Below are 24207 nucleotides of genomic sequence, written 5' to 3'. Positions count from 1 at the left end.
TTTATTGTTATACAATTTTTTTTAATTATTCAATAAATACTAAATCGACTAATTTGAGTAAAGCAATTCATCCATTGCATCAGTCGATGATAAATCAATAACAATAATAACATAATGTTTGCTATAAATTTACAAATAATAACATTACCTTCTAACAATTTTTTTGATGTAAGCGATTGATGACATGGTATAATATTTTCAATTTTAACTATTGTAATAAAGTTTGTGAGCCCATGACACGTGGGCATCAATATTTGAAATATTCAACATATGGTGATACAAAGTTTGACAAAATCGGCAAGAAATTTACGCTTATTGACGTGATGTGACATGAAAATTTAAATAGATTAATTGCTTAAATGGACTATTAATATGGATCGTAGTACAATTGTAGGATTGGTTCTCTCTTTATCACATCTTTCAGGTTGGAATTTTGAGTATTATATATGAAGAAAATCAAGTTCAGAGCATTACTACGAAAAAGTTATACAATGCTTAATTTAAATTTAATTGAGATTTTAATATAGATTTTGGACACAATTGAAAAACAAAATAAAAGAATGGACTTAGGGATATATCCGATAAACGCGTCGTGGTCCCACCCAGACACGCCACGTGTCTACCAGCAAATTGCTTGTCTAACCCCACCAAGTAACCGGTCTAAACCCAATCATTAACCCAAAACCGGATCCCTTTCGTCATTCTTTCTTAGAGACTTGAACAGCCATGGCCGTTTCTCTCCCTTCGATTCCACCAAAACCTCCGTTTCTCTCCCTAATTTGAAGCGCTCTAATTAATACCGGAACCCTAATTTCCACGATGGTGCTTGTTACCGGAGATAGATACTTAGATTCACTTGTGAAATTCGTGGAGAACAATGTAGAGTCATTGATCGAAGGGACCTTGGTGTTGAAATTGAATCCAATTGGGCTTCACTACGTGCACTCTAGGCTTGAATCCTTGTCGGAGCTTGAGAGTCTTATTTCAGGTGCACCTGTAGATTATTTGCGTGCTTATGTATCTGATTTGGGTGACCATCGTGCGCTTGAGCGGCTTCGACGGATTCTTCGTCTCCTTGCGTCACTCAAGGTGGTATCTGTGCTTCCTCCTCCTGGAAGGGATCCTACGCCGTTGTCGCTTTTGCCTTTTGGTAGACTCAAGGTTTTGGAGCTTAGAGGATGTGATCTGTCAACCTCCGCTGCTAGAGGACTTTTGGAATTAAGGCATACCTTGGAAAAGTTGATATGTCATAATTCTACAGTGAGTTTGTAGTTTGCATGTGAATTACAAGTGCTATTGCTTTTTGGCTCTTCGTTTATTCTGTGATTGATTGTTTCAGGATGCTCTCAAGCATGTATTTGCAAGTAGAATTGCTGATATAAGAAATTCTCCGCACTGGAATCGGTTATCGTTTATATCATGTGCCTGCAATGGCTTGGTTCTGATGGACGAGTCCTTGCAACTTCTTCCTGCTGTTGAGACTCTTGATTTGAGCAGAAACAAGTTTGCCAAGGTGGATAATCTGCGGAAGTGCACCAAATTGAAGCACCTGGATCTTGGGTTCAACCACCTGAGAAACATTGTTTCCTTTAGTGGGGTAAATATTTATTTACTGTCTCTTAAAAAGAACAATATTTGCTATGAGTACCAAAAGAACTTCATATCTTGTCGCTGATTACTATCATACAACTTCATAAGTTTGGGAATTGTGCTTGACCAAGCCACGAATCAAACAGAATCTCCGTAAAGCATATCAAGTGCTATGGTTCATACGATTGGCAGGTCAATAGATTCATAGCCTCTCAAGTCTCAAGCATATTCATGCGCAGACTGGTATTGAGGATCAGTACAAAAGATTTAAGAAATTTTGAGCCGTTATGAATACTGTGCCACTGTCAATTGTAAACGATTTAGTGAAATTGCTTTCTTGTCAAGTATCTGATTAGTAACTGGAAACTCGCTGCTCCTCCTTTATGGAGTGAAGAACAAGGAAAGGGGAAAATGCCTTAACTAAATCAGATCGTATCCAATTACTATTTACTTAAAAAACATTATATTGGTGATGTCAGGACAGCTTGCGCATACCTCAACTATTCCATTGGGTACATGCTATCTCACAACCAATACTATTTACTTAAGCATGTGATGAAACATGTAGTAAATCACTTGAGTGTAGTCTCAGAGATTTCCTTCCAACTTGGTCTTATAACCATTTGCTAGGAAAGTAACCTATCAAAAAAACAAAAAAAATTTGGAAGGTTGAATTCATACGAGCCAAAGGAATACTCAATTATAAATTGCTGTCTTATGAAAAGCTCTCATGAAATAGAATTTATCCAGTGCTAGTTCTGCACTTCGGATAGATGTGCCATAATTTTAAATATTTAGTTGTTCCAGCACTTGTCTTTCTGTTGGGTGAAGTTGACTTGAGCATGAAGTACATGGGACAATGCTTATCAACATGTTGGTTTATGGAGGTTTTGTCACTGCAGGTCTCATGTCATATTGTTAAGCTTGTTCTGAGGAACAATGCTCTCACAACTTTGTGTGGAATTGAAAATTTGAAGTCACTTCAGGGACTTGATGTTTCGTACAATATAATCTCCAACCTCTTAGAGATGGAAATTCTTGTTGGTCTGTCATCTCTTCAAAGCTTGTGGCTTGAGGGGAATCCTCTATGCTACTCTCGTTGGTATAGAGCTCAAGTCTTCAGTTTCTTTCCTAGTCCAGAGAAGGTAAGTTATATCTTTGAAATCTTTTGGCTATTGGTATCACTTGTCTGTTTCTTTCTATTTAATTAGATTTTCTTTTTGTCCATCCTCTGCTGCAGAGGTTGCCTGAGGAATGTACCTCTTCATCTAACCTTTTAATCTCTGGACTTTACCATTTTTCTCTTCCATGATTGCACACTCCAGATGGAGCTTGATGAAAAGAAAATCTGTAGAAGTGAGGCATGGCAGCGGCAGATTATCATTGCCAGTAGGCAAAAACGGCCTGCTAGCTTTGGATTCTATTCACCAGCAAGAGATGGGGCCAAACTAGAAGGAAGTATTTATACAAAAAGGGTCAGTAACTCCTTAGGTGCTCATTTTAATTTTCTCTTTTACAAGCGTCGACTGTTCTGTGCTCATCTTGATATGCCTATTGCAGAAGAGGCTCTCACGCGTGGTTAGTATTGAGACTGAAGAACAGAACACTTCCATTTGCTCCGATATAGAATCTGTGTCTGTTGATATCGACAATCAAAGCAAGGAGGAGAATGCCATTTCTGATGAGGAAGCTGAAATAGTTGAGTTGATGAACCGAATTGAAAATATGAAGAAGGAAAGATCTGATGAATGGCTGCAGGAGTTCAAAGATTGGATAAATGACTCTTCTGACAATTTTATTGGAGTTGCTAGAGGCAAAGAGACTATTTCCAGTAACCACAGAGATGATAAAGTTAAGAACCAGACTAGAAACAAACAGCTAGGTGGGACCTCAAAATATGTATCCGACTCAATGCTGGCTTCTGGAGATGACAGCAGCACAAATATACTAGAATCTGACAATTCATTTGCAGAGACGTCCGCTAATATCAGTATGTTTCATTACCCCAACCAAATTGGTGAAGCAGCTTCCATATTTCCTTGCAAATGCACAGGAAACTCCATTCAGATTACTAGAAGCCGACGTCCGGATAATTTTAGCCCTCTAAATAATGAAGTGCTTCTACATCCAAATACGATGTTCCCTCAGTCTGAATCCTTCTCAACCCAAAGGGGTTTTAAAATGAGTGCTAAAATCAATATTCCACCCGCTACTGATGCTGATAATATTTTGGATTCTCGATCATCCTTGGCTAGCACAGGATCACCTCCTCACTACAAGGAGGACATTCTGCACAGACGCCAAAACTTGGAAGAAGAACTCCTGCAGATGTCTGCTGACTCCTTCTCAGTTGCATCTTCTGATAGTGATACAAGCTGTAGTGACGATGATTGCCCTGATTTGACCTCAATGCATCTGGTTGATAAGTCTCTTATCGACAATGTCTCAGAAATGAGTGGGGAAAGCCGCTCACCAGTGCTTCTGTCCATGGATGTATGCCATGAATTGTATCCGATAAAAATAAATTGTAGATTCCCAGCACGTTTAGGCACTGAGGGAACCTCTGGTTGCACGGTGGTCAGAGAATCAGGCACTTCCTCCCAGCAAGGGCATTTTTCTACTGACAATATAAGTGTAGAAAGTGTACAAGTTGTGAAGCAGGACGCTGATTGGTTGGAAAAGAAAAAACGTCGTAGGAAACCTGCAAGGAGAATAATCTCATTGTGTGACGAACATAAAGAAGCAGAACCTAAAAAATCAAATGTGGATACAAATGGTTTTCAAGACAGAGGGGTTGGAACATTTAGCCAAAGTGAGATGAGAAAATCCCTTGATAGTTGTGGGGCTGAGGAGCTAATTAAGAAATACTTTAACAACAAAGCTGCTGATTCTGGAATTGATGAATCTTGTCAGAGATACATTTTATGCAACTGTTTGCTTGAAAAGGACTCTCAGTTCAGTGAAAGGTAGATGTACCATTCCCAAAATCTTTAATTAGATGGAATTTTTTTTTGTGCAGGGCGGACATTTTTATTTTCTACTATGTGCGCTTCTGATAAATGGTATGAGTTTGTCAGTTACATGTTGGCAATTCTGGGTGTCGATCATGAGATTTCATTATAGTCACCTTTCTTTTTTGCTCAAGGATATTTTAGTTTGCTCTCTGAATTCTTGTGTTCAAATAATCAGCCTGCATACTTACTTATCGTACTCCTTGAGATTGTATTGACATATTAACCCAAGTTTGAGCTCCTAGTAGCTGCCACTGCTCAAAAAACCTTTCTTTTCAGTTGTCACTCCCTCGCCAAAACATGCTTAGCTATCTCATTGCATTGGGAAGTGATATTTGTCTTGGAGAGGTGGGGTTCATGGCATCTTTAAAGGTCTGGAGGATATCTACGTTTTTAGGACAAGTCAGGGGCTACAAAAACTGGTGAACTTCATATGGGTGTTCAAGTCTGTCGTGTTCGCTAGCAAAAGGGATAAATGAAATTCTTTGATTCATGTTTAAGGTCAAATATACTATTACTAATTTATGTCAAGGAGGGAAAAACTTCGATAGGTTTATGATTGAGGACTAGTTTGATTAGTTCTTTTAATTGGTCCAAGTAGAAAGGAGATCAATGCTAAAAAAATTGCAACTTGCATTTATAAAAAAAATAAAAATTGCAGCCTTTTGGCACCATATTGATGCACATCTTAAGTGAAATGATTCTTTGATTCATCAGCAAAAGAAATGGTTTACGTGGAAAGAGCTCTCTAATGTGTGTCCTCCATCGGAAAAAAAAAACTAGATTGTGATGGATCTGTGGATATGGCATGAGGAAATTATATGTCTTTTGAACCATGCGAGACTATAATAGTATCTCAAGTATGAGTGTGTCTATACTATATATTATGGCATGCCTCGATAGGATATTCAGATGTTTTCTGCCAAGTGTTACGAGTTTCCTAAGCATTGACTTGCCTTTTCTTTTCTGAGTCTTTCGATTGCCTGCTTTATTTTCCGTGCTATGTCCAAGAACATTAACTCTAGTTTTGCTAAAACATATCGTATGTCTGGATTATATCATCTAGGAATTGTTTCTACTTCTTATAGTTTGTTTTTATGGGCACTAACGTGCTTTTACTTTTCTGAGCTGTAGTCATTTAAGTTACTGTTTTCTTCCACTATTACTTACTTTAATCCTATTGAATTTACAGCAAGGTAGCTGTAACCTTGAGCAGTGAGCATAAGTTACATGTGCTACTCCTTGAAAACTCATGTGATGGGTCAGGTTAGCTTTACTGTGGTATGAACATTTTGCAAGATGTGAAGTTTTTTTTCTCTTTCGATTACTACTTTAGAGACAATGAAATGATGCTGCATGCTTACAAACACTATTTGTATGTTGGAATTTAGCAGGTTCAAGATTAAGATTGGTTGGCTGTCATGGTACACAACAGATGAGAGAGATTTTTGTGGGTTTGGGACTTCAGATTGTAAGGTTTGTGGGTTCTGTGTCACTTCCATTGGTTTGCATGCCTTTTACTTTTCTGAAGATCTTATTCTCTTCCATCCTTTTTCAACTAGAGTGTGCTTTGAACGGGACACAACCTACCTCTTCGTGACCAGAAATATAGACGTATCCAGAGAACTATTATCGATATTAGGGTTTACTGATTCACATGTGATGGAAAATAACTGTTCTCTGCGAAGGTGATCTACCTTGGCTCTGCACGTCTAAATTGGTTTTGTGGGAAAACATTGAGTACTATGTTTCTACTTTGATTACCATTTCCTTATGTGCTGGTTTTCCAAATTGATGACAGTTTGGAGAAGGTTCAGGCTGATCTTTTCGAAAGACATGTCTGTGGAGGTTTGAAGATGAGCATTCTTCAGTATTCAATGGTGATGTTCTGGTGCAACAATTCGAAAGGTATTTCTAGTTGTTCTTGCAGTCTTCTATATGATCATCCTTATACTGATGTAGTTGAGCATGGACATAGAGGTGTCTTCATAGCTTCATTGCTGATGTCAAGAAAAATTGAATAGCTGTATTTGTCCTATGAGTATGTTACGAACTTGTATGTTGCCAGTTTCAAAAATAAAAGTCCTCATTGAGATGTTGCTGCTTCTGTTAAGCAAAGCTATATGTTTTTAGTTGGAGTAGAGCATTGTAGGTGTAAAGAAAGGGTGGCATATTTGCAGCATTTCCTTTTTGCAATAATTTTTCCTTTTCTCAATAAATTCAGCTGCTTCTATTTTATCCAAAGAAGTTTCTAGTTTATTGACAAAGCAAAGAGGATTGCAGCAAATGGCACCAACATGAAACAAAAGGAGTGATGTCAGTGATATGACACATAGAACTTAGATAGCTAGACAGAAATAATCTGTTATTTAGCTTAACAGATTATCTAGGCTGACTCCTTGCCTAAAGAACAGCAATGAAAAAGAGAAAAAAACACTTTTTGCCCCAACATGGTGCATCTATTTTTGCCAGCATCATCATTGTCATTAGTCTCTCCTTCTGCTGTTTTTTTGGTTTCTTGTTTTCCTTTTTTTTTTTGGGGGGTGGGGGGGGGGGGGGGAGTGAGGTGGTCAAGGAGAGTTTGAAGTTTTTGGACAAAGAGAACAGTTGTCCAGCTGTCCTACAATGGGTACATTATTACTGTTTGTCAGAATTGTCCAACTTTGTTAGGTTGATAAAACATCTCAGTTGTGAATTTCCTGTTAGGTGTTGGTTGATTAATGAAACTTCTTTATAATTGACAGAGGATTCATGGATGGGGAGATCACTATTTGTGCTTGGGAGGCATCTACTTCTGTGCATGGAAGATGTAATCCTGCTTGGTTCCCTTTCTGAGAGTGCATCTTGCTCCTCCTATTTCTCGTTGGACTCTTGTTGTTCCATTGTCAGCGTGTCAGAAGTGGTAATAATATTTTTTTTGAGCATTTGTTTCTTATCAATCTAGTATCATGTTTTTCTTTTCAATAAATTAATCTAGCAACATCTTATACATGGTAATGTCAATAGTGTTCACCTCTTGGTTGTTGAACTATTTGTACATCTTTATCATTTGTCTTTTTATATGGTTCACCTTTCCTTTAGGTCATTTGGTATCAAGTATAACTCAGTGTTGCTGCCGTGCTTGTGCACACAATTTTGTGTCAATGCAATTGATCCCGCTGCCTAAATATAGAAAAAGAATCATTCGGAATATGAAAAACCATAAAAGTTGTCTATTTTAGTTTATTACCATATTTATTGACTATATCACATCACTGATCAGATGATTTTCGAGACAAATTTAGTGGTTATATCAACAAGTTATATATTTTCCCAACAATTGTAAGGGTGCAAAAAGTCTTGAGTTCAGGATCTGCTGCAAGCACCGATTTTTTAAACCTTCTCTAACCATTTCCTTTCAACAGATGCCAGTAAGGTATATAATTTGACTTCTTATATTCAATTTAGAGTAGCAGATTGTGACAAACTCTGAGGTGGGTTTGTAAATTTCTTTTCTATTAACTGGCCAAACTGATGCGCAACCTCTTCAATCTAATACAGAAACCAAATTGCCTTTATGACTCAGCTGTAAGGTCTAATATTTGCCCATGGAATTTAGAGACAACAGAATATAGTTATTACTAGTTGACACAAACCAAGAATCCTATTTAGTTCAGATTAAGGTTCTGAAACTGTTTAATTCTTATTATAGTGTGTTTTTGGGTCTACTGCTGACTGTTCTTTAATTTCTTGGGTATAAGAAATCATTTTATGACTGCTTTCACCATGTCTTATTTTGGTTGTTTAGGCAATACTGGTTGATTTGTAGGATCTTATGGGTTGTAGATTTCTCAACATAAAAATTTACTCGGAAATGCATTAACACAGCTGATGGTATGGATTTCCTTCAACTCTCAGGTAATCGAAACCACAGATTGCTATTGTGTGACCTTGACTTTGGAAGGTGTCATGTCCGAGTTCCCCCTTTCATTGAAGGAGGGCAAGGTAGTCAAAAATACGAAACTCATGAAGAGAAAACCTGTCTCAGGTCCTCTGAAATGGAAGCTAAAATGGTTTTCAGAAGAAAGTCTCTTCAAGTTTGTGGCTTTATTGAAAGCATTACATAGTGAAGCAACCACAAGTGCCCTACTTGTCAACTGTTATTAAAGCGAGCAAAATCTGTTTTGTTTTCTTTCTCAGTTCTATTTTATATTCATTTCATTCTTTGGTCTGATAAACTCTTCCTGTTCCCCTAGGCAGTGTTGTATTTGCTTTCCTTTTATTTCGGTTGTTGTGTTTTCCATTCTTTGATTTATTGTGTAGGCAGCGATTTGTTGTAAAAAGCATATGGAAAGGGAAATTAGTATATTTAATATCAGTTTGTTTCGGAGATCCTTTTTTTACTAAGTTTCACAGTTAAGTTTTACATTTGTTAAAAAGGGACTTTCGGCTTGACTTGGTTTTACTATATCAATCCTAATGGCAATCTCCTGTAAACCCAAATTGAGCAAACCTCATAGAGAAACTATGATTAATATAGCAAAAACCCTCCTACATAGAATCTAAAAAATGTCTATTCAAGAACAACATTAACAACATAATCAGTGTATAATTTCTCAAAACTCTTAAATCAAAGAAAGCATTTTTGTAAGAAGAATTATCAAAACAAAATTTAACTTATCAAACAACTCTTAGATGACAAAATCTTGAGAATATTACTAAATCGACATTATTGGGTTGGTATCATTTTAAAAAAATGGGTTGCATTCGCCTGTAGAATGTAGGAGAAAAAGGATTGAAGGTCTGAGACGGGTTGAAAATATAGCAGCTTTTCTCTCCTTAGAGATGGTTAATGACATGAAAGCTACTCTGTAATATTCTCAAGGTCCCTGGGGTGCAAATTAGCAGCATTGCCTCAACGACTAGCTGATCTTATATTGCCAAAATACCCTCAAAGGAACAAGTTCAAACGTTTGCTATCTCCGGGTTTTCTTTGACTGTAGCCTCTTATAAGCCATAAACGTCACAGCAGCTGACAGAGAATACCTTGCAAAAAAATAGAGAAGTAGTTCAGAAAATACACAAAAAGAACAAATAAATACAGGAGAAGTCTGCAACATGTAGGTGTAATCCAATTGAATGCTAATTCTGAGTTATAAACTTCTAAATAATTAGTCTTAGTAGTTTGTCACATCATAAATACTAGTGAAACTATTTCATGCATGTGAAGTCTAGTAAAACCAAGAAATGATGCTTGCGAATAATCTTTCATCTTTGCTGACTTGTTGGGAATCCAATATTAGCTCATCAAAACTTGACAAAAAAAGACATGACAATAAACCTAGATGTAAAAAGTTGGAAAAGGGAAACAAACTTTTAGTGAGATGAAATTTCGATCAAGTTTAGGTACACAATTTTACATGGTAATTTCTTTCGATAAAAGCATTAGCACTAGACAGAGACAAGGGGCCTCAATAAGATGAGAGAAATAGTCAATATATCAATGGTAAAAAGACTCAGAAGCATGTATCAGAACATATATCGAACAGGGAATACCATGTAAATGTGTAGTTAAGATGATCTTGTGGCATTACAGAACTCCGAACCAATGTGTTTGTATCCTTTGGAATTGGATAAGGATTGCTTGGGTCGACATTATCATTGATGGCTTCAATGTAGAGTGTGTTCTCAGGGAGTCCACAAGCACGAGCAATGGCTGAAACATCAACATAGAACCACTGGAAGGAATTGGGATCATTTGCTGGAACAAATATACTTGGCTTCTCACTTCCTCTGATGACTCCAATCACTTCTGTGGGTTTAACAGTTGGAACTTGATCCTGTTGATTGAATGTATTGCCATCAGGTGCCATGTTCAGATTACACACAACTTTAATCAGGAAATTAAAGTAAGAAAAGAGAATAACCTCTTCTACTTTATTCTTTTTTGAAGAAAACATCCACCAGGAGCTCTTTCCACTCTCTTGAGATGGCGGTGCAATACTTGAAGGTTGTTCATCAGCCGCAGCCATTTCCAAAGACTTGTCTCTCCAATTCCGGGGGACCCATCCCCTATTGACAAGAATTGGTGCCTGCACACTGGAAGGAAGTTGATATGATTAGACCGAATTAACCACTCATGCTGCTGCCAGACATGAATTTGAAGTGATTTTTCTCGTATGATTCAAAATTTAAATGAAAAGGTGCCAAAACTGTAAATGCATACAGAAAACTTAATCTTGGAGAGAAACTAGATGATAGTATGATGGTTGGGTTAATGCCTACAAAGGTAAGGAGTGTAAAAAAGGTAGTAGATGGTGTGAATTAGTTGCATAACAATCTAGAAACCAATAAAATTAATCAAATAAATCCACTCATCTCAATCCTAAACCAATCCGAAGAGTATTTAAATAAAAATAAATAAGAAACTCAATTTCATTGAATCATGATATAAGCAATAAGAAAGCTAGATGTATTGTAATATAGTATAGCAGTTGAGCTAATACATACATAAGTGATTCAAGTGAAGTTATGAGAGGTATACACTACACACAAAAAATGATGCACCAGCTTAGATTAAAGGAATTAAATTCTTGTTAATGAGAAAGCTATCTTTGGACCTTATAAATGGCAATATTGGTTTTTACAGGTGCAGCGAAGTACCAAAATCTTTGATCATAAAAACAGCCAAATCTTTTTGCGCTCTCTATAATAACTAGAGATTACAAATCAGTGACATCTCAACTACTATTCAGTAACTTCCTTTTAACATGTACTGAGTGACTAGATGTAGCAATTTATTTATTTTGGTGACTAAACCCTATTTAACTGTTGTTTTTTTCAGGAATCCTATTTAACTTTCACTGAGATATCAACAAAGCTTGAGCAAGAAGTACAAACCTAATGCACAAAACTATACTGACTTAGTCTTATGTACATGTACCTCTTAGGATCATTTGCCAAAGGCATGAGAGGAGTAATAACATAGTAACCATTTTCAGTCACCCCTGAAATGCTTCTGGAGCGTGGCCCTATGAAAATGGACTTCTTCTCATCAAACACTCCTCTACATAGTACCCTGCAGAACTCCAAGGAATCCACATTTTCACCTGAAGGAGAAACCTCATTGCAGTTTAGAGGATCCATTTGCAATCGATTTTGTCTGTACTCAAGCATTTCAATCTGCAAATAGTGATCAATGTTTGCAATTTCTTTCTCAGGCAATCTGGCATTAACTGAAACTATAACGAACTAACCACACTCCAGACTTTAGATACAGTGATTGAACAAACCAAGCAACAAAAAGTATCCATCGAAAACAAAATTGCATCAACAGCATTTTTCATCGCGCTTCCTTTAGAAAATAGAAATGATAAATCTCCCGAAAAGAAGTATTCACCTTATCTTGCCTTCTGATGATCTGCCAAGAGCCAAGGCCAAAGGTGATGACCCCCGGTACGAAGAGCAGTAAGTTTGACCATTTTGAAGGTCCACCTTTCTCTGAGGAATACAAACAAACCGGCAGTGATTCAGATAACCTAAATTCCGGAAATAAGATAAAAATGATTAAAAAATTACAATATTTGCTTGAGGAAGAAAGGAGAAGGCGGTGACCTGGAGGTTGAGTTTCAGTCACAGAGATGGCAGGAGCTGAAGAAGCGGCGGAGGATAACCGGAGCTGCAATGCTTGTGTAGTCTCACCACTTCGCCGGAGAAGATTTCTGGTTAGGGTTTTAGATATGGAAGCTGCCATGATCGTACTGAAGCTACCATTCGAAATGTCGTCGTTTTGATTGAAATTCGCAAAAAGTTTATGGGCGAATGTGAAAATTACAGAACACTTCGAGGGCTTAACTGTAATTTCATCTAAACATTAACCGATAACAGAGATGGACTAAAAGGCCCATTTCCTTGACGGGGTTAACAAACAAGCCCAAGTATCCCAATTTAGGGCTCTTTTCATTTCAATTTCACCCTTTATAAATCTCAGATGCAAATTCATTTCTGTAATTTGATCTTCTTCTTCTGCCGCGCCGGCCATCGTCTCCATTCTCTTAGCCGGAAAATAGTCGTCGATCTTGTGAGTGCAAATTATTTATATATTACTTATAGAAAAGGCAATGAATGTGCAAACTGCGCTTTGAAAAAGAGTAGCGCAATCTGCCATTTACGTTGCCGATAGCATGCCGTTCCGGCGTGAGTTTATATGCTTGCATGTGTCGTTATTTATTACGTCTTGTGCACTAATAAGCTCGTAAATCCTTTCTTCTTTCTCATTTTTCGAACTTATCGTGCGTACCATAGATTAGATTAGGAAGGAAACAGAACAGTTTGTGGTAAATAAGAAAGTTGCAGTGATCCACATATTACAAATTTCAGGATTAGATGCTAGCTAGTTCATATAACTAAACGAAACCAAATGTGGTTGTGCAAAATCTAATTTAAAGTGAAAGGAAGAAGTATGATAAGGAACTCTGAATAGCCATTTTAGCAGCTTAAGCTTGACATGTAGCTGATTATAGCAATCAAAGCAAAGCAAGTCATTTTCTAAATCTAATAGATTTCTCATACAATTTGGTCGTTCCATCAGCTAATCAACATCTGTAGCCATTGATTCTTGTGCAGATTATAGCAATCAAAGAAACTCCTCAATACAAATGCTACTTATTAGATTTTACAAATAACATCAAAGTAACTGAGTAAAACAACAGCAATGCAGTATAGAGTGCCTATACTGAGAAATCGTGATGAGAAATGAACTAAACCGAGACCTGAATCAATAGCCCGATTCCGAACCGTTAAACCAATAGTTCAAATCATTAACCTAATAACCAATTTATCCATTTGGATTGTTGATTTGATCCAAAAGTTATGCAGCCCTAATTCAAACCTGGTATGACGTTGAACACAAATATTGCTAATTTTCTTCTTCTTTGAATTATCAGTTTACTCAAATGTAAGATAGAGATAGCTATATCAGGTAAAGATATGAGGACAAGTTATAGTAAAATAAATACTCTTTTTATTAATAGTAATCACAGGCTCGTAAACCAGCACAATTATTTATTTATTTATTTATTTAAAACAAAGTTCTTAAGTTTAATCAAAAGGAGTAGCAATTAAACAAAGATCATCCTTTCTAATTGCAGTTATTCCATCTGTTTCCGTCATATCAAAATTCTCTAGAGGGCCTTCGTAAGGAGTCCTCCAATCGAAATGATAAAGCAACTGAGCTAAAGGATGTTCTACGTTCAATAAGCCGAATAACCACCCTGGACACATTCTTCTTCCTGCACCAAAGGGGATAAATTCAAAATGATTTCCTCGAAAATCAATTGAACTATTATCAAATCTCTCAGGAATAAAGCTTTCAGGATTATGCCAATATTTAGAATCTCTTCCAATTGCCCATGCATTAATTAGGACTCTGGTCTTGATAGGTATTGTGTATTCTCCGATTCTTGTTTCTTCTCTACATTCCCTTGGTAATAATAAAGGAAATGGAGGATGCAACCTTAGCGTTTCCTTAATCACTAATTTTAAGTACTTCAACTCTTCAAGATCAGTATCCTCAAATATTGTCTTTCCCTTAAGGACTTGTCTAACTTCAAATTGTGCTTTAGCCATTATTCTTGGATTTCTTATCATCTCTGCCAATGCCCAAATAATAATCGCAGATGATGTCTCAGCTCCGGCTATGAACATGTCCTGCATGTAACTAAAAATATTCAGATATACCTAGTTTTTAACATTTCAATATACTACTAAAGAGAGAGAGAAGGAGACACTTTATATGAAACTAAACTTACAAATATAACTGCTTTGATGTTATTATTTGTGATGGGAGTTCCCAGTTCGCCACTTTCCATGACTCGCAGTAGAACATCGACTAAATCTTCCCCTCCATACTCACTATTGCCATTGTTACCATTTGCTCGATTTTTCTGATGTTCATTAATGATATTCTCCAAAATTACATCTGTTTCTTTGTGAACCTTCAATATTTTTGACTTCAATCCATAAATCTGGTGAAGCCATTTTCGAGATGGAAATACATCAGCCAATTCAGTTCCGCCAGCTAATAATGTGATATCCTTTATCAACATTATCAACTTATCTTGACCATTGATTATTTTTCCAAAAGCAGATCTACAAGTTACAGAACCTGTAAACCAAAAAATCTTATCTGTCAAGTTGATCAACGAGTCCGGCATGGAGTTAATGGATGAAATAAGACTTGACATCTCTGCTTGTCGAATTGAATCAAATGATTTGACCATTTTTGTGCTAAGAAGTTCCAGGGTGCACACTTTGCGCATGTTTAGTGATTATACATAATGATTTCTCCGACCATTAATTGAGGCCTAGTAGCAAAATTCAGATCTTGATTTTTCATGATTTCCTTTGCTATATCAGGTGAAGATACAACAACGTGTGATACTTCTCCAAGACGTAAATGAAAGATCGGTCCATATTTTTGCGATAGATCTCTAAAAGTATGATGTGGAAGGCGACCATTCATTAACTGGTGCAAATTCCCAATAAAAGGTAGACTCCATGGCCCTGGAGGCAATTTTTTGTTCAAGGTTTTTGATTGCTTCCATAAAAGAAGGATGAAAGAAAGGAATAACAAGAGTGAAGTGAAGATGAATAGCAACTCCATAAGCTCAATAATTAAGCAAAACAGGATGGATGAGAAATTAGACACTCAATATATAAACAATACTAGAATACATTGATTTATGCCGTACAAATTGTCAACATCATTGGCTGCGATAGCAAAATTCACTTTTATTTAGAACCTTTTGTTCTCCCATTGGTTTATGGACCATTTCAAACAAGTGACCCATCCTTATACCATAGGGACCATTTCAATCAAGTTAACTCCGTTTAAGGATCAAAACATTAAAGATCATTTTAATAATTTTCTCAATGAACATATATCTACACATTCAATAGGGACCGCTATGATTGATTATTGGTGTAAAAGAGACCACAAAATTGACGTTTATTTAACGCATCTCATTTTCTGATTGATTAATTACACAAGTTGAATCAAATTTAGACAAGTTAAAAATTAAAATAAGCATTTACTAGGATTTTTTATTTATTTTCATAACTAATTAAATAAGCCACTCTTTATTAATCTATCTATCTATCTTTTATATTTTCTTTTCTTATTTTACCAATCGTAGGAAAAAAATACAATTTGTAGTAAGATCTACAAAAATATATATGTTTGTGCCCAACTCTTTACTTTGTGTGTAATCTCCTACTCCCTCTGTCCACTTTCATTGTCATATTATGTTTTTTCGAAAATTAATTTAATTAATTTTCAAAATTAAATAATATTACATTAATTCAATATTTTAAATAAAAAAATTAGATATTCAAAAACTATACAAAAAGTACAATAAATTCCATTTTTTTGCATATCAATATGATGAAAAAATACATCGTAAAATGTTAGGCAAAGTTATTATCGTTTGACTCTAAAAAAGAAAACTATAACAATTAAAAGTGAACGAAGATAATATCAATTTTATGCCATTTATATATACTTCAGCAGAATCACGATACAGTCAGATAATCAATCATATCGGTCCCTATTGAATGTGCAGATAGATAGAGTGTAATAGGCCACAAAATTATTTAGCATGTTGATATTTTGTTTGGTCAATTAATCAAATTTAAGTAAGTTAAAAATAAAAATAAGCAACGTCAATTATTTATTTACTAGGATTTTAATTTTATATTCATAACTAAATAAAATAATCTTTATATATATATATATATATATATTATTTTCTTATTTTACCAAACATAGAAAAAAATTACAATTTGTAGTAGATCTATGAAAATATGCTTGTGCCCAGCTTTTTACTTTGTGTGTAATTTCCTATCAATTTTAATATAAATTTTATGCAATTTATATGTACTTCATCATTATCACGATATACATACAATAAATATATAGTTATACACAAGAGTTGCATGTATTATTCCAATAACCTAATCACACAAAACTTTATATATATATATATATATATATATATATATATATATATATATATATGAGATTTGATTTATGATTCATGTTATTTTTGATGATAATGGATCTTATTTTGTAAATATACATTAAAAAGAAATCATACGAAAAAAATCATACATATCTCATTTTTTATGAACTAAATGTAGGTGAGTTAAAACAAGCTGTCAATAATTGGGATATTACTATTTATGTCTCTTCTTTACAAATTTTATATGACCTTCGAGCCTAACTATTTCGAATTTACATCGCATAGTGATTCATTTTAAGAAAACACTTTGTATTAAGAATTTTTTTATACCTAAAACTTGATCAATTAAAAAACAATAGCCTCATTCACTATAGCCGCTACACCGTATTCTTTGATGATAATAGCAATATAGTTTAATTTGTTGACTTTTTCTACAATGTCACTCACTCATATAAATTATTAACAATAATCTTTAAACATATTGACTTTTCCTATTTTCTTTGTATTTTCTCTTATTATATAAGAGATAGTGCTGGATTTTTTTTTTTGTTCTACTTTAATTTAATTTGTGTATATTTTTTCCTAGTAAGAGACAGTTAATGCTGAAGCAGGCACGTCTTCGTCGACGTACTTGCTTCAGCGTCCTTCTTGAAAAAAAAATTAAAAATTATTTCTTTTGTTCTACTTTAATTTAATATGGTTTAAAAATTTATTTCTTTTGTTCTACTTTCCAAAAAAATTTAATTTTTTTCTACTTTAATTTAATTAGTGTATACTTTTTTCGAAATTATGGAATCCGTTTTAGCTATGGCTTTTAGTTTTAAATTCAAGACTTCACGCTGAAGCAGACACGTAAAATATTTAAAAAAAATTAGTATTTCTTTTGTTCTACTTTAATTTAATTAGTGTATAATTTTTTCGAACTTATGAAATCCGTTTTAGCTATGACTTTTAGTTTTAAATTCATATTCTATAGTTATTGCTTTATTATTTTTGAATATTGGTAATATTTGTTTATATCTTGTAACTACTTTGAGTAAAAAATTAACGGTTAACGACGAAAAATACTTTAATTATAAACATCTTAATGGACCTCTTCACAATAAATTTGTGCAAACAAAAAGTAATTAACCACTTATATATCTAAAAGACATATTAAATTTATTCAACTTTCTAAATTCTACATATATACATAAATTAAAATAAAAAGATACGATGAGGTTGGGCACGTGCTAGCACGGGGACCTATATCTAGTTGTTAAATAAATAGGAGACTAAACGAATATGATTACTTCTTGATGTTTTAAGCGTGCACGCAAATGCTGGTAAGTTTTAGTGGAATAATATGGAAATATAATTGTAATCATTTTAAATTTATCAAATATAAATTTATAAAATAATTCAGATTATATTAAATTCAAGATATATTATCTCAAATAAATATTGTAGATTTATTTAAGAATAACTTACAAAAATGACTATAGTTTTAAGGTTATTAAATTGAAATAGCTATAAGTATGATATTTAATGACTATAGTTTATGTCATAATCTAGGTGTATCTAAAGTATAGGTAGGTTTTTTAAAAATATATTGATACATTAATAATGGTAATGCACTAAATAAGGTAATTTTCGTTATTGTAACTGATTGTCCCTTAATTAGCTCTCAAACTCTCAACTTCTAATTATTAAATTAACAATTCATAATTATCTATTAAAGAGTTTTGTTTGCTTACTGAGTGTTTTTTTTTTTTTTTTTGTTAATTTAATAAATAAATATTCAGGTATAAAAGTCATTACGAATAAAACATGTAAACATTTGTATGAACTAATGTCCAATTTTATGAGCCAATTAAGAAATCTTTTCTATTATAAAAACAAACAAACTTATGTTTTTGATATTCGATGATAATGGCTAACCTAAAACATAAATACTAAGTTAGAAATATAAATACTAAAATAAATAAATATAGTTAACTAACATACAAAATGAATACATGGTTTAATATATATACATATAAAAATAATGAATATTAACTAAATATATAAAAAAAAATACATGAATATTAACCAATGAGCAATACAAATGAATATATTGATTTAGTATATATACATACAAAAATTCGTAGATATTAACTTAATATATACAAAAAAAATTACATGAATACTATCAATAGCCAGTGACTCTGTGAGAAAATATAAATACTAGTGTGTAGTAGCATATTTGCTATTTAATATTTAAATAAATCCATAATAAATAAAAAAATATACTATAGCTATGCCTTAAATATGTAGCAAAGTTTGTCATATCATGTAGTTTTTCCTTTAATAGAATTGAGTTAATGATTTAAGTCTTATAAATATGAATTTGATTAAAGTTTAAATTTATTAATGGAAAAATTACGTGGTTAAACAAACTTATACTAGTTAATTACTCATCATAGCTATAGTTTGTTATAATTACCACTTGCGACTAACATTATACATTAATTACGTGGGTTGACTTCGAGTTTGTATAAGTAGCAACGTTTTGTATATGTATAATTCGCCAGAATATACAAATACATATGTATAATATACAATTATGTATCTGATATACATATACAATTCACCTCTCTCCCACTCTCTGCCCTCTCTCTCTCGCCTCTCTCCTCCCTCTCCCAATCTCGCTTGCCATATATACAAATGCATATGTATAATATACAATTATCTAACTGTTATACATATACAATTCACCTCTCTCCCACTCTCTTCCCTCTCTCGCTCGCCTCTCTCCTCCCTCTCCCAATCTCGCTCGCGTCTCTCCTCCCTTCCCAATCTCGCTCACCTCTCTCCTCCCTCTCCCAATATCGCTTGCCATATATACAAATACATATGGATAATATACAATTATCTAACTGATATACATATACAATTCACTTTTCTCCCACTCTTTGCCCCGTCTCTCTCACCTCTCTCATCTCTCTCCCAGTCTCGTTTGCCTCTCTCCTCCTTATAACATGTAACTACGAATTGTAATTATCAAGCTATAGTTATGGAGAGTACTTAGGCTATTTTTGAGTGGCTATATGTGAAAGTTCCTCTTCATTAATTTGGGCTACAATAGATGAACCCACTTTGCTAAGCCTAATGTCATTCTATCCCAGAGGCACAATTTAGTGCTACGTATTTGTAGACAATAAAATTCGTGTCGAGAAAACAATAATCAAGAACGGAAAAATATCGCAACAATCGTATTTATTATTTTAAAGTGCGAGTGTTACAATCTCTATGATTCCTCTGAATTCGCCTTTTCAAATATAAATTCAAGTGCTCTTGAGCTTAATCTTGAATTTATCTTGAACTTGATCTTGGATTCAAGTTCTTTAAAGCTTATTCTTGAATCTTCGAAGAACTTGAACTTGAACTTGAACTTGAACTTTATCTTGATCTTGACTTTTTACTTGAATTCATGGGCTTCGAGCTTGTTCTTGAATCAGATGGTCTTGATCGTTCTTCAGACCTTATAAACCCAAATCTTTTTGGGCTCTCTACATTAACTCAAAATCGTTATTTATTACGGCTTGTGCACTAATAATAAGCTCGTAAATCCTTTCTTCTTTCTCATTTTTCAAATTTATCGTGCGTACCATAAATTAGATTAGGAAGAAAACAGAATAGTTTGTGGTCGTTCTAGCTGATCAAAGCAAAGCAAATCATCTTCTTAATCTAATATATTTCTCATACAATTTGGTCGTTCCATCAGCTAATCATCATCTGTAGCCCCATTGATTCTTGTGCAGATTATAGCAATCAAAGAAACTCCTCAATACAAATACTACTTATTAGATTTTACAAATAACATCAAAGTAACTGTCACGATCCAAAATGAGTCGTGAGTGACACCCATGTTAGAGCAAAATTTCAATGATGAACAACTTATTTCCTTGCAGGACAAACGTATCATCAAAAAGGAAATGAATCAATCATGGATCCCCATGAATCAAGTGAAAGATTAGCCAATCAAGCATTCTGATTGATGAATATCAATCAAGGATCCAAATGAAGATCCCCAGAAATCTCAGATCACAAAAGGAAGCACTAATCAAGCTAAGGAAGTTGCACTAATCAAGGAAGCTGAATAAATCACAGATCACAAAGGCGCTAATCAAGGAAGAAGCTGCACTAATCAAGGAAGTTGAATAAATCACAGATCACAAAGACGATAATCAAGGAAGCTGAAAGCCAGCAATGAAGAACTCAACAGATATATTCCAACCAACAAGGTAAACTGAAGAACTCAAACGGCTACTTCAACAACCAATCAAGGAAACTACAACAGCTACAATTAACAGTAAATCAAGGAAGCTGAACAAAGAATCAAGACTGGAAATCAGTATTGTCCTCATTCTTGGAAAATAAGAATTCCTTGTCTTCTTTTCCAAGGATCAAAATCTCTTGGGTTGCCATCTCCTTGCTGAAAGGATTCAAGACTTCAAACACTATAAATAAAGGTTCAATTGTCAGACGAAAGGGTACAACAAGTCTGAATCATCTTACATTCTCTACTCTACTTTTATCAAGCATTGTATTACTTAATTCTACTGTGTAAACAAAAAAGAGAGGAGAAAAAAATATTGTTGGTGAGGCTTTGTATCAAAACAAAAAGAGTGAAACAAACACTGAGTGTAGACTGTTTACACTAATCCCTGTACTCACACAAAAAGTTGAAACAAACTTGAAGAGAACACCCTTGCAACCCAAGGGGACTGGAAATAAGATCCACATTGGATCCCAACCAGTATAAAAACATCATGTGTCAAGTCTATTTTTCAGCATTTGATTACTTTCCTCTGTGTTCAACAGTCGACTAAGGGACACTTTAAGTCAATTACTAGTAAAAAAAATCAAAAAAATAGCAATTCACCCCCCTCTTGCACTTTCAACCCACACTTAACCTCCTAAGTGGGCGAACCAAGGAATCCAAACCCCAACATATATCAATAATTCAACTACGAAAAACAACAATAATGCAGAAGCTCAAAACTTATTAAAGTAACCAATCAAATAAACCTCTAAAGTCTAACACTTATTATCCCCAAAATCTGAAAGTCATCACATTAAGGACATCTGTTCTCAAAATACCAAGTCTAAGAGTATTAAAGACACCAAAATAAGATGGTCTATGTCCGAAATTTAAGGACATTATGCCATGACTGAGAGAATCCTGCACGAGTTGAGGGCGAGTCGAAGTCGATGGTACACTTGCTGCACTCCACAAAAGAAAACGAAGAAAACACAAGTAGGGGTCAGTACAAGGAACACGTACTGAGTAGGTATCATCAGTCAACCCAAAATAGAAACTAATATGCAATGCATAATAGTATAAAATCAACTATGACACTTAGCAGGTGACAAGCAACAAACCACATGAACAAGTGACAACGAAAGTAAGTACGCAATCAATCACAATATCAAGCACACATACGAGGACTCATGCCTCCACACCACGCTCATTTGGGAAATGGGTTCTTTGAGACTGAGTACATTAAGTTAATTCAATATATTTTCCTTTAATGTTACCGTGTCGGAAGGTGACACCTTGATCCAATAATACCGTGTCGGAACGTGACATCCCGATCCAATAATATCATGCCGGCTCGTGGCATCCGATCCAATATATCGTTAATTTATCATTTATTATCACCACTTTTCACTTCATTAACAATATTTTATCAAACCTTCTTTATTCAAGACATCATTTCGATAGACAGGGTTCAAGATTATAAATTCCACAGTCTCGGGATTTCAGACCAATTACAAACCACACAACGAAGCTACACAATCACACAATCAAGTACATAGAGAACTTCACAATATCACTCAATGCATATCAATCGCTATTAAGAGTCTATCTATCAAATAGAATAAATCATAACCTACCTCCACCGAAGAACCGAAGTCAAGCAAACTACTTCTCCAATGCTTTTCCTTTCCTCAATGCCTCCGAACCTTTCCAATCTATCAAATATATATGCATAATTTATAAGTTAACGAGTCTACAAACACTCATATTATTCTATGTCTAGACTAGACCCAGAACTCACCTAATTCTATAATCAATTTCCTAAGGTTCAAACCTAAGGATAAGTCTAAATTTCTCCAATCAACTTAACTTTAATGAGATTTAAATAATTCGATACACATAATATTTAATTACCTATCTCAATATATCAAAGTATAGTTTATAATGTGAGAACAAAAGAAAATAACCTAAGATTGATGTAAATTAATTATAGAGCATTAGAGTTAACCACAAATATTCGTCTTAGTCTGATTACAGTTGCTAACTCGCTATATTATTCTACTCTCCTCCAATCATCACATTATAATTGTATAATAATTTTCCCCTAAGTCAGTTGGTCATGATTTATCACTGAATTGGCACGTTAATAAGTGACAATCACGTTTGTTGTCACATCAATTTGAGAACAATTCACTTTGATACAACTTACTAGTAATCAAAGTCTATCCATGCAAATTATTAATCACAATCAATTAATAGCACTACTATTTCTTCTAATCTCGCCATTAATTCCAGTAAATGGACTAATATTCCCACCTTCACCATAACTCCAACAAATTACTTACTAAGTCAAACCCCTATGCTTTTAAGTTAACGTTATTGGCTATTAATGAAACACAATTATCCATCAAATTATCTACATTCACGCCACCCAGCCATTTTCGAGATGGAAATAAATCAGCCAATTCAGTTCCGCCAGCTAATAATGTGATATCCTTTATCAACATTATCAACTTATCTTGACCATTGATTATTTTTCCAAAAGCAGATCTACAAGTTACAGAACCTGTAAACCAAAAAATCTTATCTGTCAAGTTGATTAATGAGTCGGGCATGGAATTAATGGATGAAATAAGACTTGACATCTCTGCTTGTCGAATTGAATCAAATGATTTGACCATTTTTGTGCTAAGAAGTTCTAGGATGCACACTTTGCGCATGTTTCTCCAGTAATCACCATATGGACATGTTCCAATGTCCGAGTGATTATACATAATAATTTCACCGGACAATAATTGAGGCCTAGTAGCAAAATGAAGGTTTTGAATTTTCATGATTTCTTTTGCTATATCAGGTGAAGATGCAACAACGTGTGATACTTCTCCAAGACGTAAATGAAAGATCGGTCCATATTTTTGCGATAGATCTCTAAAAGTATGATGTGGAAGGCGACCATTCATTAACTGGTGCAAGTTCCCAATAAAAGGTAGCCTCCATGGCCTGGAGGCAATTTTTTGTTCAAGGTTTTTGATTGCTTCCATAAAAGAAGGATGAAAGAAAGGAATAACAAGAGTGAAGTGAATATGAAAAGTAAGTGTTGTATCTCCATAGATATTATATTTCTTATTTAATATGGCAAAACAGGGTGGCTGGGAGTAATTAAGAAATTAGACACAATAGATAAATATCTACACATTTTATTGATTGATTTATGCCGTACAAATTTTCAAAATCATTGGCTGCGCCAGTAAAATTGACTGTTGTTTCACACGTTTTATTCTCCAATCCATTAATTTAATTGTACTGAGTTAAATTTAGACAA

General features: G+C 34.3%; 2 protein-coding genes and 1 pseudogene across 3 annotated transcripts; 1 reads left to right on the top strand and 2 right to left on the bottom strand.

The window, feature by feature from the left end:
• Positions 1–694: 694 nt before the first annotated feature.
• LOC125832641 (uncharacterized) lies at positions 695–8903 on the top strand. The gene is made up of 11 exons (XM_049511837.1): positions 695–1260; positions 1340–1597; positions 2493–2735; positions 2916–3065; positions 3151–4556; positions 5794–5867; positions 5996–6077; positions 6164–6289; positions 6403–6509; positions 7346–7503; positions 8499–8903. Exons 1-11 carry the CDS (start codon positions 820–822, stop codon positions 8745–8747), a joined length of 3294 nt encoding a protein of 1097 aa, XP_049367794.1. The 5' UTR covers positions 695–819; the 3' UTR covers positions 8748–8903.
• A 368-nt stretch (positions 8904–9271) lies between these two features.
• LOC125832646 (surfeit locus protein 1-like) lies at positions 9272–12413 on the bottom strand. Of its 2 annotated transcripts, none has more exons than XM_049511846.1 (6): positions 12195–12413; positions 11980–12080; positions 11524–11762; positions 10508–10679; positions 10137–10420; positions 9272–9626 (listed from the first exon to the last, which is right to left on the bottom strand). In XM_049511846.1, exons 1-6 carry the CDS (start codon positions 12331–12333, stop codon positions 9557–9559), a joined length of 1005 nt encoding a protein of 334 aa, XP_049367803.1. In that variant the 5' UTR covers positions 12334–12413; the 3' UTR covers positions 9272–9556. The 2 variants fall into 2 exon arrangements, with proteins under 2 accessions (XP_049367803.1, XP_049367804.1); XM_049511847.1 differs by having other exon boundaries at positions 11980–12074; positions 12195–12401.
• A 1266-nt stretch (positions 12414–13679) lies between these two features.
• On the bottom strand, positions 13680–23994 carry LOC125832651 (premnaspirodiene oxygenase-like; annotated as a pseudogene).
• Between the last annotated feature and the right edge of the window lie 213 nt (positions 23995–24207).

This window comes from Solanum verrucosum, unplaced genomic scaffold, assembly GCF_900185275.1.
Source record: "Solanum verrucosum unplaced genomic scaffold, falcon-dt-bn FXZP01000009.1, whole genome shotgun sequence".
NCBI classification, from domain to species: domain Eukaryota; kingdom Viridiplantae; phylum Streptophyta; class Magnoliopsida; order Solanales; family Solanaceae; genus Solanum; species Solanum verrucosum.
This window is presented reverse-complemented; position numbering and strand designations above follow the sequence as displayed.